Source organism: Lontra canadensis, unplaced genomic scaffold (assembly GCF_010015895.1).
Source record: "Lontra canadensis isolate GAN:19392208 unplaced genomic scaffold, GSC_riverotter_1.0 scaffold14, whole genome shotgun sequence".
In the NCBI taxonomy this organism is placed as follows: domain Eukaryota; kingdom Metazoa; phylum Chordata; class Mammalia; order Carnivora; family Mustelidae; genus Lontra; species Lontra canadensis.
In genome coordinates, this window is record NW_022631008.1 from 3,167,273 (window position 1) to 3,186,826 (window position 19,554).

The 19,554-nt window shown below is 38.9% G+C and overlaps 1 protein-coding gene across 4 annotated transcripts in view; it reads right to left on the reverse strand.

Moving 5' to 3' along the window:
• CEP162 (centrosomal protein 162) overlaps positions 1 to 19,554 on the reverse strand; it is a 109,355-nt gene that overhangs the window by 14,782 nt on the left and 75,019 nt on the right. For 3 of the 4 annotated variants that reach the window (XM_032858048.1, XM_032858049.1, XM_032858047.1), the window contains exons 22-26: positions 18,990 to 19,202; positions 14,804 to 15,456; positions 11,327 to 11,468; positions 8,964 to 9,062; positions 3,167 to 3,301 (exon numbers count right to left, since the gene is read on the reverse strand). In XM_032858048.1, the coding sequence (XP_032713939.1) occupies positions 3,167 to 3,301; positions 8,964 to 9,062; positions 11,327 to 11,468; positions 14,804 to 15,456; positions 18,990 to 19,202 (1,242 nt within the window). Of the gene's footprint in view, positions 1 to 3,166; positions 3,302 to 5,603; positions 5,945 to 8,963; positions 9,063 to 11,326; positions 11,469 to 14,803; positions 15,457 to 18,989; positions 19,203 to 19,554 lie in introns of those variants that run through there. The other variant, XM_032858050.1, reaches the window with a different exon arrangement.

Here is a 19,554-nt window from a genome sequence, read left to right on the forward strand (position 1 = left end):
AAAAAAAAAAAAAAAAAAAAAAAAAAAAAAAAAAAAAAGAAAACCAATAATGAAAAAATATAAAAAGGAAAAAAATACATATATATTATAGATAAACTAGTTAAAAAACGTTAAAAAAGAAAAGGGCAAAAGTTAAAAAAAATTTAGCAGAAGAAGAGAAAAAAAAATTGAAAAAGAAATAAAAATTAAATTAACTGCAAGGCTAAAGAATCATGGGGAGAAAGCCATGAGTTCCGTACTTTGCTTTCTCCTCCTCTGGAATTCCGCTGCTCTCCTTGGTATTGAAACTGCACTCCTTGGTAGGTGAACTTGGTCCTGGCTGGGTTTCTTGTTGATCTTCTGGGGGAGGGGCCTGTTGTAGTGATTCTCAAGTGTCTTTGCCCCAGGCGGAGTTGCACCACCCTTACCAGGGGCCGGGCTGAGTAATCCGCTCGGGTTTGCTTTCGGGAGCTTTTGTTCCCTGAGCACTTTCCGTAGAGTTCCGGAGGACGGGAATGAAGATGGCGGCCTCCCAGTCTCCGGCCCGGAGGAGCCGAGAGTCTGGGGCCCCACTCCTCAGTGCGCCCTCAGAGAACAGCGCCCAATTGCTCCTGTCACCCTGGCCTCTGGCCGCGCTCCGAGCTGACCGAGCCTGGACAGGTTCAAGGTAAACCCGAGCTTAGAGCTCACTCCTCGGCTCTGTCTCTCTAGCCGGCTTCCCCGTTCTAATACCTGTAAGCTCTGCGACACTCATACACCCCCGATCCTTCTGTGACCCTGCGGGACCTGAGGCCACGCAGACCCTGCGTAGGCTTCACCCCGGTTAAGCCTCTGGAGCGATGTCCCTCAGCGGAACAGACTTTTAAAAGTCCTGATTTTGTGCTCCGTTGCTCCGCCGCTTGCTGGGAGCCGGCCCCTCCCCCCGCGGTCTATCTTCCCGTTGCTTTGGATTCACTTCTCCGCCAGTCCTACCTTTCAGAAAGTGGTTGATTTTCTGTTTCTAGAATTGCTGTTCTTCTTCTCTTCGATCTCCTGTTGGATTTGTAGGTGTTTGCAATCTTTAGATAAGCTATCTAGCTGATCTCCCGCAACCTGAAGTAGTCTCAGCCTGCTACTTCTCTGCCATCTTGACTCCTCCGTGAATGATTCTTCTAATGTAGTTTTGAATTCAGTTTGCTAATAATTTTGTTAAGGATTTTTGCATCTATGTTGACTAGGGACAAAGTCCAATTTCTTCTTTTTTGTCGTGTCTTTGTTGTTGGTATCAGGGTAATAGTGGCTTTGTGAGAATGACTTTGAAAATATTCCCTCCTCTTCAATTTTTTTCATATAGTTTGAAAAGGATTGGAATGAATTCTTTACAGGTGTATTCTTCCAACATTTGAAGCCATCTGTTCCTAGACTTTTCTTTCCTGGGAATTTTTCGGTCACCAATCCAATTTTGTTATTGGTAATTAGTCTGTTCCGATTTTCTATTTCTTCCTGATTCAATCTTGGGAGACTGTATATTTATAGAAATCCATTTCTTCTAGGTTGTTCAATTTGTTGGCAAAGAACTTTTCACAGTAATCTTTTATAAACCTTTGTATTTCTGTGATATTGGTTTAATTCCCCCTCTTTCATTTTTGAGTGTATTTATTGAAGTCCTCTCATTTTCTTGATGAGTCTGTCTTTACAAGCTTATCAGTTAATGTTTATAATTCAAAGAACCACCTCTTAGAGACCAAAAAATAGAAAAGATGAATGAAACTATTTCATTTATTTTTTTTCTTGACCTTTATTACTTCCTTCTTTCTCCTATCTTTGAGCTTTGTTCTTTTTTAGTTTCTTTAGGTGTGATAGATTTTTTTTTTTTTTTTTTAAGATTTTGTTTATTTGAGAACAAGCTAGCACAAGTAGGTGGGGGGAGTGACAGAGGGAGAGGGAGAAGCAGATGTCCCACTGAGCAGGGAGCCCAACATGAGGCTCAATCCCAGGTCCCTGAGATCATGACCTGAGATAAAGGCAGGCACTTAACTGACCAAGCCACCCAGGTGCCCTGAAATATTGTTTCTGTTTTGAAAGATTTCATTTATTTATTTGTCAGAGAGAGAAAGTACAGAGACAAGCAGAGGAAGCGATAGGCAGGGGGAGAAGCAGGCTCTCTGCCAAACAGGGAGCCTGATGTAGGGCTCGATCCTGGGACCCTGGGATCATGACTTGAGCCAAAAGCAGACACAATTGTGTGAGCCACCCAGGCGCCCCTATTTCTTGTTTCTTGAGGTAGGCTTGTAGAGCTATGAAAAATTTCCCTCACAGAACTGCTTTTGTCATGTCCAAAAGATTTTGGAATGTTGTGTTATGTGTCTCAAGGCATTTTAAAATTTCCTCTATGATTTTTTCCCTTGACCTATTATTTAGTAGCATCTTGGTTAGCCTCCATGTATTTGTGGGTTTTTTGTTGTTGTTGTTGTTGTTGTTTTGGTAATTGATTTGTAGTTTCATACCATTTTGATTGGAAAAGATACTTGCTTTGATTTCAATCTTACTAATATTCTGAAACTTATTTTGTGGTCTAATGTGATCTATACTAAAGCTCATTCATTTTAAATTTCTATTATCTGTAGTTGAGTAATTGTGATATTACTAGTGCTGGGCATATATTTTAAATGATTTATCTTTTAATATAATTCTACTTCTTATAAACATTTATAAAATGAATATGGACTATGGATTTCAAAGACTCATTCTTTTTAGGCAGCCATCAGTAATTAAGAACATGAGGGGCACATGGGTGGCTCAGTTGGTTAAGCATCCGACTCTTGGTTTGGGCTCAGGTTATGATCTCTGGGTCATGAGAGCAAACCATGCATTAGGCTCCATGTTTGGCTTGGGATCTGCTTGAGATTCTTTCCCCTCCTCCCTCTTTCTCCCCCTGCTTGTGTTCTCTCTCTCTAAAATAAATAAAATTTTAGAGAAACAACTTGTATCATTTTTTTTTTTTTTGAGAGAAGATAAACCAGTCTTTTAGGCATTTGAAATTTAAAGTTTTATATGCTCTTAAAAGCTGTATTTTTATCCTTAATATCAATACACAATGAAACACTTCAGGAAGTAAGTGTTGCTAGAGATGGCAAAACTATAGCAAACGGGAGGTACTTAAAAGTGAAGAGCTATACAAATGTGTAAATATAATTTACTACTTTACCTGTTGAAGTTCCTGCTCTCTTTGTTGATGTCTCATTTCCATATGTTTAATTTTCTTTTCTAAGCCCATGAAATGTTTCATCTCTGGTGTATGGTTTTCTCTGGCTTCTCTCAGTTCTTCTAGGAGTTTTGTAATCTAAAATTGAGGTATGAAATAAATGAAAAATTGGTAAGAAAAAAAGCTTTTACCAGGTAGTTTTAAGAATATTTACTACATTTTCTTTGTATAAAATTTATCTAGAGAAGAGGCTTCTTTTTAGTAAGAAAAATACCTTGAGTTGTTAGGCTGAGCCAGAATTAAAACTATTATTCTAACTCTGAAGTGACCTCATAATCCAAAAGGTTCCAGATGACTGGACCACCTCCTCCCATGTATGCCAGGCTGATTACAGCATTCATAATGAAGGTGGGCACTGTCTTTGGTATATTCAGATTTGCTAACAAAGTATCAATGTATTTAATAGGTTGATTACTTTTAGGGTTAAGTAATACATTTCAAGCATCCTACACAGTATAGTACCCAACACAGAGAAAGAGTTCAACCTCTTTCTGAGATAACATACTGAGTTCTTTCTGTCCTGGCTGTTATCTTAGGTCCTGAGAATACAGACTTGAAAGATACAGTCCATCCTCATAGAGGTTACAGTCTAGTGTGGTACCTCCCTTTTCATACCATGGTTCACAGAGAAAAAAGGTCATATTTTCATGGTGCCAGTGAGTAAACAGAGGGATCTGAGAGGTCTTTATTTTGGGCTTGGTGAAACAAATGTATTTTCTTTATACCACATAACTATGATAATTACTGCTAGTATCAAAAAACAAAATAAGGGCGCCTGGGTGGCTCAGTTGGTGTAAGTGACTGCTCAGGTCATGATCCTGGAGTCCCGGGATCGAGTCCCACATCGGGCTCCCAGCTCTGCAGACAGTCTGCTTCTCCCTCTGACCTTCTCCCCTCTCATGCTCTCTCACTGTTTCTCTCAAAGGCAAAATAATAAGCAAGTGAAAAAGGCTAAAATTAAAAATTGTCATGTTTCCTATGGAAACACTCAGTACCTAATAACACTGATAATGCTATAAAAAAAAAAATCCAAAACACACCCCCCCCGACCCCATACAATTATGTGAAAACACAAGCCAATGAAACCAGAAGCAAATCTAAATATTTAAAAATGTGGGACATCCCTGATATCACCGGTGACCAAAAAAATTTGCACACTTTAATTGGGATGATTGGCACTGTCATATTTGTTAAATATCACTTCAACTTCTGTAAACTTTTTAATGACTAAAAAATGATTTTGAGTTTGTAATGAGACAACATTTGCATGATCTGCAGGGAACCCATTCCTGGTATTATGCTAAGTGAACTAAGTCAGAGAAAGACAAATACCATATGATCTCACTTATATGTAGAATCTTTAAAAAAAAAAAAAAAAACAAACCAAAAAACCAAACAAAACAAAACCCAAACGCCTAGAAAAAGAGATCAGATTTGTAGTTATCAGAGGTGGACAGGAAAGGGTGGGAAAAAGGGGAATTGGATGAAGCGATCAAAAAGGAACAAACTTCCAGTTATAAGTAACTATACTAGGAATGCAATGTACAGCATGAAGACGATTGTGAACACTGCCGCATGGTATACATACATACATACATGAGTAAATCCTAAGAGTTCTCAGTGTTAACTGAGGTATGAAAAATCTTTTTTTTCTTAATGGATGAAAACTAAGCTTACTGTAGTAATCATTTCATTATATATATGTTAAATCTTTATGCTGTATACCTTAAACTTATACAATAGTATATATCAACTATATCTCAATAAAATTAGAAAAAAATGAGAAGGTATATACTGATATAGGAATATATTTATATATACTGTTAGGTAAAAAATTATCCTTTAAAATCCTATATATGCAAACACACAAACATGTATTTTACATGTGTGTATGCATAAGCACACACCCTCACAGTATTTGTAACTATATATGAATAAAGAAAATCTGAAAGAATAAATAGCAAAATATGCTCTGGGTAATGGGATTGTGGATGATTTTATACTTTCTAATTTCTCTAATGTATATTAATCTTAGTATAAAAATGTTAAATAGTCTTAAATATTTAATAAAATATATTAAAAATTATTTATAAACAAATCCATACTCACCAGGGATAGAAGTATGTAACATCAATAAAAAGAAAGCATATATTCCTAAATGGATAAAATTCGTATTGTCTTACTACTTTATTGTTTTACTGAAGTGAAAGAGGGATTCACCCAGATCCTGTTACTCAAGGTGGATTAACATGTTTTCCTAATAAAGGAGACAGACATCACGGACCACTAGCAGGAGGAGGCTCGGTTAGGGGAATTCAAATGATCCATGCACAGCCCAAAGACTTCTTCCCAGAGAAGACACGTGTACTGCCCTTTTATATGCTGGTGAGTAGATAATCTTACAAACTACAAATTTCAATTCAGAATGAACCATAAAATTACTGCTATTTTTACTCCTTTAAATGACCATGACCTGCTGGAGTCTGTGTGCTTCCAACCATCCCATGTGCCTTCCTACCCTGCAACTTACTGGCTGATGCATTTCCCTGGCCACATTGCTGGGACGAATGCTAGTGCTTGTGAACACTTAATCCAGTGAGTCTAGATCCCAATATGGTCTAGAACTGAAGGAGATACTGACCTTAGATTTAAGCCCATTACTGCTGTCCACTGTCTGTCCTCTGGCAATGCCTGGTTTGGAGGTAGGCATGTGACTCAGTTCTGATGCAAAGAAAGTTAGCTGGGGGACCTTAGTTTATATGTTGGTTTATTTCTTTGTCCCACTCACTAGAATACAAGCCCTTTGAGGGTGATACCTTCAGGTGTTCTACTCATTTCTGTATCCCAAAAGCCTATCGATAGTGCCTGATACCTAAATACTTTTTCTAAAAGCTAAGTAGTAGACTTTATTCCATTTAATAGCTAAAGAAACCTGAGACTAAGAGTTTAAAAACACTAGTAAACGGCTGTGGGTAAAGGGTAAATATAATTCTTCCTTCTGCACGAGAAACTGGCCTTGGGTTCAATTCACTTTCTAGCTTTGTTCTCTTGATAAAGGTACACTGCTTATGGTAAGGCCCCAACTGGTGGAACATCATCTGGGCTTGGAGGACTTGGCATGAACTGAAATACCTGGTGGGAAGTGGTAGGTCTGGGCTCTCCTGGAAGTGGTGACTATTGCACTGGGCATGTCCCCGTGGGATCCACTGTGCATGACGTATTATGAGACGCTCATTCTTGCGGAATGTGGGGAGTTTAAGCCTGGGTGATTCCTCTAACTGCCAGATGTGAGTCTTACTCCCTTGTACCTGTATGGTCTCCAGAACAGCTGTGTGGACTGCTGTGGGAACTACTCACACCAAAGAGCAAAAGGCCTGCTGCTGCCTTGCTGTTTCCTGGTTTATATCCAGAGTACCAAGTGTTGCCTACGGTCACTATATGACTCTAAATGTTTACATGACCTGTCACCCTAAGGCTCACTAACATGTTGAAGAATTTACACCCAGACCTTATCATAACCCCCCAAATTATTCCTACTATTCATTTGTAAATAAAAGCTACTAGCTGTAGACTATTTGACACAAATTACAGTAAAAATTCTGATAATTTTTAGGAGTCACTATTAATAGTCACTGAGTTCATATTAGGGGTCACTCTTGAATGGTTTCTAAAATTTGAATAGACTATACAGGTAAAAAAAAAATCCTACCGATGAAAAACTATGACCAATAAAATGCATATACTAACTGCAGAATATGGAAACAAGCAATAATAGCAGCAGTCCTCTCAGTTGTCTAAATTTAAGGAGTCTGAGTAAAGATTCAAGTCCTTTCTCTTCAACTTGGGTGCAAGGAAATAAACAGATTGTTGGGAGTCAACAGTGAGTAGAAAAATAAGACCAGAAATCTATGATGAGTGCTAAAATATGAAAGATTACCTTTTTCATTATAATATTTTTTAAAAAAGATTTGAGGAATTCATGCCTGAGTTAGGACTTTAAAGAGATGTGGTTTGACAACACTTGAGGTAATATAGGCATGGAACAAAATGCAGAAATTAGAAAAATCTTTTCAGGTTTTGATGGTTCACCTCCCAAGGTGTTGAACTATGTTGGAAAATTTTATTTTATTTATTTTTTAACTATGTTGGAAAATTTTAGATCATTTGTTTTCTCTAGAGATAGAATAACAAACAAGCAGTCAAAAATAAAAACAGAATTTACTCCTGTTAAAAACTGTGTTGTTGGGGTGCCTGGGTGGCTCAGTGGGTTAAGCCACTGCCTTCGGCTCAGGTCATGATCTCAGGGTCCCGGGATCAAGCCCCGAATCGGGCTCTCTGCTCAGCGGGGAGCCTGCTTCCTCCTCTCTCTCTCTGCCTGCTTGTGATCTCTGTCAAATAAATAAATAAAATCTTTAAACATAAATAAATAAATAAAAGTACTTTTTAATAAAAACCCAAAAACTCTGTGTTGTGCTTTTTCTTGTGGTCCAGAAGAGACTGGGATTTACCCATCTTTCTTTACTGAAAAACTAGATGGCCTGCGAAGCAACTGTTTTCAAACAGCAGCTAAAAGCGCTGCAGGACTGTGATTCGTGAGGAATAGGCAACACACCAGATGAACTCTAAGACTGCCTAGCTGGCTGCCCGGAGGCACCTTCGAAGCCAATGGAAATAGCCGGAATAATTCTGGGAGCTTCTGCAGGGCTGGGAAAATGAACTATTCCCACCAGCCCGAGAGAAAAGTCCCCTGGAAGGCTCTCAGGAGGTTATCAGTAGTGGGAATAAATAAGCCCTGTTAAAACAGCTTTTATAAATGTACTGCCCATTAAAAAGGCAGGCTGTCTTTATTTTATTTAAGAGATGGAGTGTTTTAAGTTTTTCAGTAAACAGGCTTCAAAATCATGTGTTGCATCTTTCCTATTTTCAAAATAGTTTATCTATGCTTAAACTAGGAACACTGTAACTTGAGTAAAACTGACCTTTATCTTACAAACACTAGAACATACTTCCTTTTATTACTTTTCTCCAAAAGTTTACTTTAGGTGTGTGAAGTTCTGCTAAATTACTGCTTATTCAACAATGTTTATGTACATCTTAAACAATGAAAAGAATGCATATATGCTGAACTACAGCCTTTCAATTAATTTATACCTAAATGTGGAATGTTTTAATCTTTTCATAATGCCATTAATTGTATGTATGTTCTGCTTCTATGGTTTAATAAATTCTTGAATAAAAAGTGGTGTACATGCTTCAAAGAATGCAGTTTATCTTTTTTTTTTTTTTTTAAATAATTTCTAGAACCAAAAGGATCTTAGAGTAATAAAAGGGTGAGTTTCCAGAAAGATCTATTTCCTACAATACTGTCACTGGGGATCCAGCATGACTATAATGATTGCTTTATAGTATTCATACTTAATGCAGAAATGGCCTTAACCATCTAGTTTTATTTCCTTAAAAAAAAAAAAAAAAAAAAAAAAAGATCCAAATACCCCTCCACTCTATTTCCTCACTGCCCAGAAAAAGGTCAACATCAACTATATAAGAAACTTAATATTTGAGAGTTCCATCTGGGGAAAGCAGACTTACCGTAAACAAGTTATTGATCTATTTTGACAAGTGATATATATTTTCAGGGTATTTCTATTTGCACATTTGTTAAAAAAATTTATATAAAAGTAGTATGATTGAAATGGCTAAGAAAAGCTTATGTTAGCCCAATACTTTTGTTATTTCTTACCTCTTTCTGTAGGATTTCTTCTCGAACTTGAGAAACTGCAAGAGACTCTTGTTTACCCTGCAGCTCGTTAACTTGACTTTGGAAATGTTTTAGAAGTACCTAGGGAATTATGTTAGAAGTGCTGAGTTAAGAGTGCTTCCCCAAACATCATTTGAAAAATATAAGAAAACCAACTAATGGCTTTTGTTTGTATTAAAAAAAATTCCCAATATTTTAAAATTACCAAATTCTAACATGGAAATAAACTGCCACAGGAATTAAGTTCATAGATTAATTAAGCTCATTGAATACACATTATTTTGTCTTAATATTTAATATAAAGCATCACACATAATACAAATTAATGGCTATATAACTGCGGGACTTCTTTCTAATACTTTTCTCCTGGAGGCCTGAAAAACACCTTTTTAAAATAAACCTCTATTATAAAGTCAAAGGTTTCTGAAGAAAGTAGCCAATATCATCTTTATTATTTTGTGATTAAGTAGGAGAATAGTTTTTAAAGAGCTAATGACAAAGACAGCACAAGCCTAGTATTAGCATGAAATAAATGTCACACATTTTTGGCAAACAAGTACATGAATACTTTCATCAAGAAACTGAAAACTTAGGAAAAATGTGCATCTCTTAACCTCTAATGCTTTTACTGTTTTCCTCCTCAGACTATGCTGACTTCCACTTAACTCCTAATTTATAATATTAGATTTAGAAACCCGGGAAAGTAACATTAATGGCACTATGTATGGTGCAATGACACTACCTCATCCGTCTCTCCCAACTACACATTGATTTGCTATCCTGTTTATACTGCCCACAGACAGCCTGCTCCTGTGGAGGGAGAAAGCCAGAGAAGTTATCTGCAACTGCTATATGCTGATTACCTTTGAAAAGCACTCTAAATCATTCTCCTTGAAATATTAAAATAGGCAAAATTCTTTGTTTCTGAGCTATATGAACTTAAATTATAGACCTCATTACACTTCACCCAAATCCCCCAAATACTTCAACATGCATCTCCTTATAAGGGTACCTTCTCACAAAACCATACTAGCATTTTTAATAGCTGAAATAATGCCCAACAGTTTCATAATATCCAATATCTGGCCCTACAACCAAATAAAATTGCTCAACTGGGAAGTTTAAATGGGCTCTACACTGGGCAGGGCCCAAAATCATGACCCTGAGATCAAGACCTGAGCTGAGATCAAGAGCTGGATGCTTAAATGACTGAGCTACCCAGGCCCCCCTGAGTGATTTGTTTTTAATCAAGATGCTATTAAATAATTATTGATGGGAGAGGTGGTGGCAAGATAACGTTTCCTGGTTTCCCCCCACCTCAGCTTGTTTTTTAAAATTAAAACCGAAAGAAGACAGCACAATGGACATTTATATATCCTTCAATTTGATTTATCAACTGCTAACATTTTTGCCATATTTGCTTTTTTTGGGGGGGGGCATAACTATTCTTTTTTTTTTTTTTTCTTTTTCTTTCCTTAAAGACTTTTATTTATTTGACAGAGATCACAAGCAGGCAAAGACATAGGCAGGGTGGGGGTCGGGGGGAAGGAGGCTCCCTGCTGAGCAGAGAGCCCAATGTGGGGCTTGATCCCAGGACTCTGGGATCATGACCTGAGTCGAAGGCAGAGGCTTTAACCCACTGAGCCACCCAGGCACCCCGGGACATAACTATTCTATCTTAACGTGTTTTCTATTTTCTAACACCACAGAAAATGGGCCACATACTAGATATTCATGGATATTCCACATAGATGTACATACTAACCAAGAAGGAAGATACACTTTTTTGAAGAAACATGGACGAACTTTCAGCATACTCTGTCATAATTCTAAGAAGACTGTGCTTCATAATGACTACAGTTGTGTGTATCTCTCTGTTGATTATTTTATCCTAGTGCCTGATTGTCTATAGACCTCGAATCATTATTTGTTTAATGAATGAAAGGCCACTGGGCAAGAAGAATGACTAGGATAATTACTCGTCAACCAGGAGTTGGGCAGAGGGAGATGGTTCAACATTCAGGTTCAAGTACTCAGGTCTCAATCACATAATGTGATTCTACCATTCCTTCTACCATCCCTTACAACTGCCTTAGGAGAAGAACTATTTGAGAAATGTTGGGACAAAACTGAGAAACCCCTGTTTCAAGAGAGAATAATCTTAAAGTAGAATAGTTAAATGCATGGTAATGGCACCGTCTCCTATAAAAAAAAAAAATCACGTCAATAATTTCTCATTTCTATCAAAAAGCAAAGTTAACGTATTTCTGAATTAAATACTGTTCTGTTAACAGTCCTGAAAAAAATAATTTTAAAGCCAAAGAAAGTGTGTTAAAGTCATCTACCTCTTGAGTTGCTATTTTACGATTTAGTTCAGCTACTTTGGAAGAAGAATTTTCTACTGCATTTTGGCAAAGGAGTTTCTCTACTTCCCTCTGATGAGATGCTTTGAGAGATGCAATGTGTGCTGCAGTATCTTCCTTGACTCTGCAGAGCAAATCAAAGAAAATCACGCATAAAAACAGCCTTTCAACTCAGAGCACAAAAATAACATATGAAACCTGGAAATTAAAGAAACAAAGGGAGAGAGAGCACCAATACTGCACTCTGACAGGTGCTTTATACAGGATCGCCTGTGAGATCTTACAACCATGCCATGAGCTATTATTTACTGAATTTTATAAGGGCAAACTTGAGTTTAGGAAAGAGTGATGTCTCTAGAGTTCATTAGTAAATTGCAGACCTGGGGTTTAAGCCCAGCAGAGTTGGAGCTCAAAGTCTGGGCCTTTCACTCAACCCCCAGCCTGGGGCTATACTTTCTGGTAGAATCAAAGGTTCTAAATGTTCTGTCTGGATTAAAGCAAGGGCCTCATTCTCATATTTTATCTTTTAAGAGAAACTCAGATTTTTGCCCAGATTCTTATTTTGATAATCATAGTTCCTTTTAGGATCTCCAAAGCTTTGTCTCTAGGCAACATGTTTTTGGTCCATGCATGACTCCAGGGCTAGCTGCCATGTCATAAAAATAAAATAACCGTTATGGTAATTCTTTGGGACCCACTGTAACCTGCACCTAGTGTTTTTTGCTTAAGTGTGAGAGACTGATTTTTGTCCCTGACAAAATTCACGCATTCAGAGGCAGTTTAATAAGTGGCAAAGTTCTGATAAACACTTGATACAGTCTTACAGATAAACATTTTCTTTCTTACTGGAAAAGTTATTAAAAAGTGACAGGATTTTACTCAAAGCAGATACTGGATAAATCTCTGTTGATACATATTAACGTGGCAATCCCTAAACTATAAACAAATTTATCAGTTGCTTATTTGACTTATATGAATATTTCCTCATGGAAAGGGTGTGATTAGGGTCTTCGGAAAAGCATAAAAATCTAAAGCACTTATGATATAACCAAACTAAAGTAAAAAACAACTGAACAACAACAACAACGACAAAGCTAAAACAGCCTAAATCTGGGATTGGGAAAGGTCATTCCTCACTTCTCAGGCCCAGGGCTATCTGATAAGCAGGTTAACAATACCAAATTATGTATAGAAAAATGCACAGGAAAAACTTCAATTTTAAATTATTTCCTGAAAAGAATATGATTCTTTTCAAATAGCTTCATTTCCAGTATCACATTCAGGACTTGAGAAACAAGGTTTCAGTTTGGAAGCATTTATGGTTGACAGGATGATTCAATCACAGCTGCCAATCAATCGATAGGCATTCGTCTAGGTGCTCGCTCCTTCTGCTGCTATGCCAGGTTGCAAAAGGATAATCTTATATCAGTTCTCAAGGAGTTATAAGGCAGTGTACGACTGGTGCTTTCTTGGTACTTAATATAGGTACATGGTACATAAGTTATAGAGGAGCTAGGAGCAGGAAATTTCCTGGGAGGCTCTAGGAAATACTTTGTGAAGGAGGTAGTGCTTGAAGCATGGATGAGCAAAAGGCAGCAAAGACATTCAGCAAGTCAGGCCCACAGAGAAGGTTCTGGCACCTGGGAAGCCACGTAGAATAATTTAGTCTTGATACTTCAGGAAGTGGGAGTTATTAGAGGGCAGTGTAACTCAGATACAGGAATATTTAAGGAATATTAATGATTTTTAAGTGAAATGATTGGGGGAGACAGAAACTAAAATCAGGGAGATTAGGGTGGGGAAGCTGTCTAGTGAAACAGATAAGGCTGCTGTCTCCAGGGAGGTAGAAAGCAAAAGGACACATATTTATAAGGAAGTACCCCATAAACTGTGAGCCCAAGAAATAAAGGAGGTAAAGCTGGACGTGGCGATTGAAAAACCATGGTCATAGACAGAAATGGGAAAGTTTTGAGGAGGAGCGAGTTTATTGGAAAAATGGAATAAAATTTGAGATACTACTGATTCCGAGAGGAACAATTTGGAAAATAGTAGATTTAACATCTGTGCTCAGGGAAGAAAACAAGCCTTGAAAAGTAAATTGGAGTCATGGTTTGTAGAAACCACAAGAATGGATGAATTTAGCAAAGGAGAAAGAACTGAGAATAAACAGAAAGCTGAAAAATGAACCCTGGTAGAAGTCTGATTTTTGAGGAAGGAGAATGAAAAGGAGTCAGAGTTAGTTAAAAGGCACGGAAGAGGAGTGTTAGTCAGAGGTGTCAGTCATGGAGGTTATGGGAGGAAACCCGTATTTCAGGAGAGCCAACAATGTCCAGGAAAATGAGAATAGAGACAACATCACTGGACCAGGAAAGGTCACTATTGAGAAATGAGATTTACAAGAGTGGTGAGGAGGAGAGCCCCGGTTGAGGAGGGGGAGGTGCAAATAAGAGGCTACTTGTGGAAAACTGGTACTGACAGAAAGAGGACTAGGACTTGATTTGAGGACAGTGAAGAAGATCTGAACATGTTAGAAGGCTTGGAGGAAAGAAAGTAGACAGTACTGAGTGATTCCGAGAAGGAAAGGGATGAACACAAAAGTTCTTCAAGGCATGAATGGATGTGAGCACTAGATTATTTTGAAGAGTTTCTTTGGAAAAGAGGAACTTTTCCTTTTAGAATGTCAACTAGTTTGTTTTTTCAAAGACTTATTTATTTTAGAAAGAGAGAGGGAGAGAGTGACTGCATGAATGGGGGCAGGGGAAGGGGCAGAGGAAGGGGCAGAGGGAGAGAAACTCAAACAGATTTCCCACTGAGCGAGGAACCTGACACAGGGCTCAGACCCAGGAGATTATGACGCAAGCCGAAACCAAGAGCTGGATGCCCAGCAATCCAGCTAGGGGATTGGAATTCATGCCTTTATTTGGTCAGTGGAATGCTAATGCTGAGCTGAGCTACCCAGGTACCCCAGGGGATCTTAAGCAGGCTCCACACTCAGTGCAGACGCAGGGCTCGATCTCATGACCCTGACATCATGACCTGAGCTGCAATCAAGAGTCAGACGCTTAACCAACTGAGCTACCCAGGCGCCCCTGTTCAACTAGTTTTAGTAACAGCTGTTTTCTGCTTCTGCCTAGGGATCATCAATGATGACATTCATTTGCAAGAAGGCCCCATGGGTCAGCTTATTAACACAACCTAGATAAATGTGGAGACGGGATTTGTCAGCCCGAGGACATGGTTGGGGTTGACATGGAGATTCATGTTTATCAGAATCTGGTTTCCAACCGGTAGAGGATCTTACTCTGAGAGAGATCTATGCTTGGCAGTGTAATACGCTTTCTTAAGATTTGGTAATGAATTCAGTTCAGGGTTAAAACTAATTACCAGAGGAAATACATCTTACAATTTTGATGTTTTTATCTTTGTATGTCCCCATACAATTCCAGATTCACATTTTACCTTTTCATGGAATTTTCAAATTGGTTCACTGCGGCTTCAGATTTCATCTTCAGCTCATTCTTCTCCACAGTTAATCTCTCCAGTTCATTTTTCAATCTGCAGTTTTCTTGTAAAACCTCTGAAACATGGGAGTCAGTGAAAGTATGTGGTTGGTAAAGTCTGCCATCCAGGGTTCCAGGGAATGAGTTCGCACTTCCTTTACCTGAATGCAAAACATCTTTCTTCGCCCTTTTTGCAGTCACCTCCTCTCTACCCTTAGAGTTCGGATTAGACAGCATCATCCTTCTCTCCTTCTGAAGCCTCTCCACGGTTTTCGAAAGGTCTTGTATTTCTCTCCCCTTTGCAGCCAGCTCCTCATTAAGCCTCACCAGTTTAGCTTTAGCATGAGCCTGTTCTATCTGGAATTCGATAGACTGGAAATCTTTATCCTCTTTATCATTTTTCTTGAGCTCCAATTTGGCATTTTGATGTTTAAGAGTGTCTATTTCAGCTTCAAGTTTTTTTACAGTGATTTGATGGGCGTCCTTGATGTCGTCGAGCTCCTTCTCTAGTGCTTCGGCCCTGCGGGAGCTGTCAGACTGCTTCTGCGATGACTCCTTTAATCTGCAGGCAAGTAGCTGCTCTTGCTCCTCCAGTCTCTGTTCATACTGAATCTGAAGATAAGAATCCGTGTCAGGTCAAAACCACTGCTAAGTAGAAAATTGGTTACTGAAGCCCTGTGGTCCGCTGGTCCTCCCTATTCCTTCATTCAGACACTCACTGCGCATTCTTTTTTTTTTTTTTTTCTAAAGATTTTATTTATTTATTTGACAGAGACAGAGATCACAAGTAGGCAGAGAGGCAGGCAGAGAGAGGGGGGAAGCAGGTTCCGTGATGAGCAGAGAGCGTGATGTGGGGCTTGATCCCAGGACCCTGAGATCATGACCTGAGCTGAAGGCAGAGGCTTAACCCACTGAGCCACCCAGGCGCCCCCTCACTGCGCATTCTGATGCCTCCAACTCTGAGTTCTCTGAGTCCGTCACAGGTACTGAAGTCCTAATCTTGAAAGGGCATAATGTTTTATCTTCTCAGTATGTTGCATCATCTCACAATTAATATGTTTCTTTATAAACAAAAATTACACGTTTCTGTATACCCCAAAACTTATTTTAAGTATCACAACTGAACCTATTATTGTGTACTCGTCCCTGCAAACTGACAAACTACGCTTTCAGGAGAAATAGGGAAAGCAATTGGGGGCACTGAAATCTTTAAGAAATAGTACATTTTCAACTTCTTAATATTCAATTTAGGAATTCTTAATATTCTTCATAATATTCAATTTAGGAATCTCATAACGAGTAAATCAGCTTGGATTTGTTATACTGGAGCTTTAGTATTACAAAAAAAAAAAAAAAAAAAAACAAACAACCTAAATAGGTTCCTCTGTGGAGGGAGGCACTACAGTGTTTGTTCATTCATTCAATGAATATTTATTGAGCTAATGCTGTGTGCCAGGCTCTGTGCCAGATTCTGAAGATAAAGAAGTGTAGCCTTCCAACAGTTCACAGCCTGGTCAGTACAGTGACATGGCAAGTTTCACTGTCCTATGACAACTGTGGTAATGGGCCTATGAATATGTGCAACGGGGAGGAGGCGCCCCAATATGCATGGAAGCCTGAGAAAAGGTGGGAAGACCACAGCAGAGGGAGCACATTTAGGTTTGGGCTTGAGAGATGAGCATAAATTTGGGGATAAGTGGAAGCAGGGACATTCTGGAAATAGGAAGAATACAGGTCAAGGCAATCTAATGCTTGGCGTGTACTGGGAACTGGAAATGAAAGGAAGAAGTGACAGAGTGAGCAGGGACAGGAGGGAACTGCAAAAAGAGAAAAGTCAGGGTGGGTAGATTAAGAGATATAAAAATAGACTAGAGGATTGGAATTTATGCCTCTATTTGGACAGAGGAATGCTAATATTAGTTGTAATTATTATAATCATTTATTGAATACTTGCTACACTCCATGCAAAGCAGTAGGGCTTTACATATACTTTGCTGCTTGATCCTCCAACAGCCTACGAATTAGGGATCAATTAAGTAAAATATTTCAGCATTTGCTTTGTGTCAGTCACCTTGCTGAATGATGGAACACAATGGTGAGTAAAGGCAGAATGGTCCCAGACATCAGGTCTAGAAGCTAGATGGGGAGAGCGATCACTCATGATCCAATCAAAATGGCTGGAAATGTGGTAGATGCAATGGAGAAGTGCCTGGGACTCGAATGCCTGTGAGATAATTTGTCTATCAGAGAGTCCATGAAGGTCTCATGGGGTAGCAATGCCTGGATTGAGAGCTGAAGGAGAGGAACACCTTAGCTGTGAATGAGGTGGGCAGAGCACACCAGTCAAAGGCAAGAGTCTGCCAACATGTGTGGCTACAGGAAACATGGCAAGTAGGAGAAACATGTTAGTATAATGGGACAGAGAAAGCATTGTGGGAGAACACACTGGACAGTGAGAGGGGTCTGGCCGTATATGGAATTATAGACCATTTTTGAGGAATTTATTATTGAGGAAGTTATTGAGGGATATAAAGAAAGGTGTGTATGTGTATGTGTGTAAGACAGAGGGATATGGAAATATAATTTTGGCTTTCCTGTCAACAGCTGATTAGAGGATGGGGTAAAGTGGGTATGTGTAGACTAGTCAGATTACAATAGTTATTACTAATTTTTTATTAATAATGGCCATAGAGTGACATGGTGATAAAAAGGTACAGAGGAACTGAAAGAAATTTGGGAGTCTAAGTGGCATAATTGGCACTAAGTCAGTTATTATCTCTTTTACATATGAAGAGAGGGAGACTGAGCTGAAGTAACTAGTGCAAAGTCATGAAGCCCTAAGGGTTAAACTGGGCCTGGAGGAAAGGCTGGTCTGACTCTAAAAGCCTGTGTTTTCCACTGTACTGCATCTCTTAAAAGTACTGTGGGGTCAGAGGAATAGAAGAAATTGATTAGCTACAGCAATAGGCTTGCCAAGTAGCACTGGGGGAATTCGCAACACCAGACACACACACACCTGTGACAGCCCCTACTCTCACAACTGTGCCATCTCCTCAGATTTGTGTGAGAGGAAGAGTGGAGAAAGAGATGGGTGAACTGGAGCAGAAAGCAAGGAAGGTGAGCCTGGTTGGAAACTGAGTGCTTAAAACGGAAGTCCTCCTTGGAAGTCAGGAGAGTGAGAGAAGAAAGAGAACCAGGTAGTGGGCTGAGAGATTTGAAAAAGAGGGTGGAATAAACCAACTTCCTTGACAGGACCTTAAATTAACTAGCAGGCCGATGTACTGGACGAGGCTTGCAACCTCCTACTGTTTCTGGAATCTAATAGTCTATCGTCTGTTGCTTCTCTCAGGATAGAAATCTGTGGAGAATGAGATCTGCTTCCTAGAAGCAGCATGGCCTAGGATTTGAGGCCTTCCTCTATCGCTCACCAGCAGCAGCATCTCGGGCAAGATGTTCAATTGTGAACATCTCTGCTCCCCTGTCTGTAAAGAAAGGTAGCAATATCTATTTCTCACCAGTGATGAAAGGATGATGCAAGATGAACTAAAATGTCTGTGAAACATCTAGCATGAATTACTGCAGAAACTGTGTGTTCAACAAATTTTTAAAGTAAATGAAATATCACATCTTCTTTCATACTTGGTCATCCTAGCACTTGTAGTTTCGACTTCATTCCTCATGAAGGATCAGAAAACTCAGAGAAAGTGAGACATTTTCAACAGGCATTGCCCGGCCCCCTGTTCTACCCCCCAAGACGTATTCTTCTGTCTTACTCTCTTCTCCCTTGTCTAGGGAAATTTCAAGAAAGTATTTTCAACCATGGCAATTAAAAATCAATTTTTATTGGCTATACATCAGAGGTGTTTTACTCTGCCTTTCCATGACTTAATTTCCACTAACTCTGATATCACCAAGAGGGGGCCCTGTGCTTGATTTTCCATGCTTGAAACAAAAAAAAAAGGTGCGGAAGGAGAACAAAAGACAAGATGGGTCTAGGTTTCTTTTGCATCTGCTGACATTCATGGTAAAGGTTTTACAGGGAAGGATGTTTAGTGATTTGTCAAAATGAGACCTGAGAAGTGCCCAGCCCCCATGGTACTCAGCCCCCATGGTACTGAGACCCTGAGGGTCTAGCTGGCTCTTACCTTCATTTTCTGGAACTGTTGTTCCATGGTCCGAAGGCTTTTCTTTGCTTCTTCATCTCTGCCTTCCAAATCAGCCTCTAGTTTTTTTATCCTTTTTTCCATAAAGTCTACTGTATTTCTGTCCACTGTATCACCAGCTGCTGATGCAGCCAATATTAAAGCAGGTAAAGAATTGGGATATCTTCTCTTTAGAATTCCTTCCATTTCCTTAACCTTTTAAAATAGTTTTGCATATATGTAAGGTCACAAATATATTAAAATCAAGCAGTTCAATGTATAAATTTAGATTATACTCTATCATTCACATCTAGCTTTCAAAGACAGGTTTATATCACATCTTAAGACTGAATCAAATGCATAAAAAATAGATTAATTTCAAATTTTATATCCCTAGATGATCTGATTTTAAAACCCTACAGTATAATGTCTAGTTTAGTACTGGTTAATTTACAGAAATCCTCTTACATTTATTTGAAATAGATCTTGGGACTTTCTATTGTACTAGCCTTTCTATTGTAATAGCCAATCTTTCTGAGGACAAATGGTCTTTCCTTTTTTCCCCACA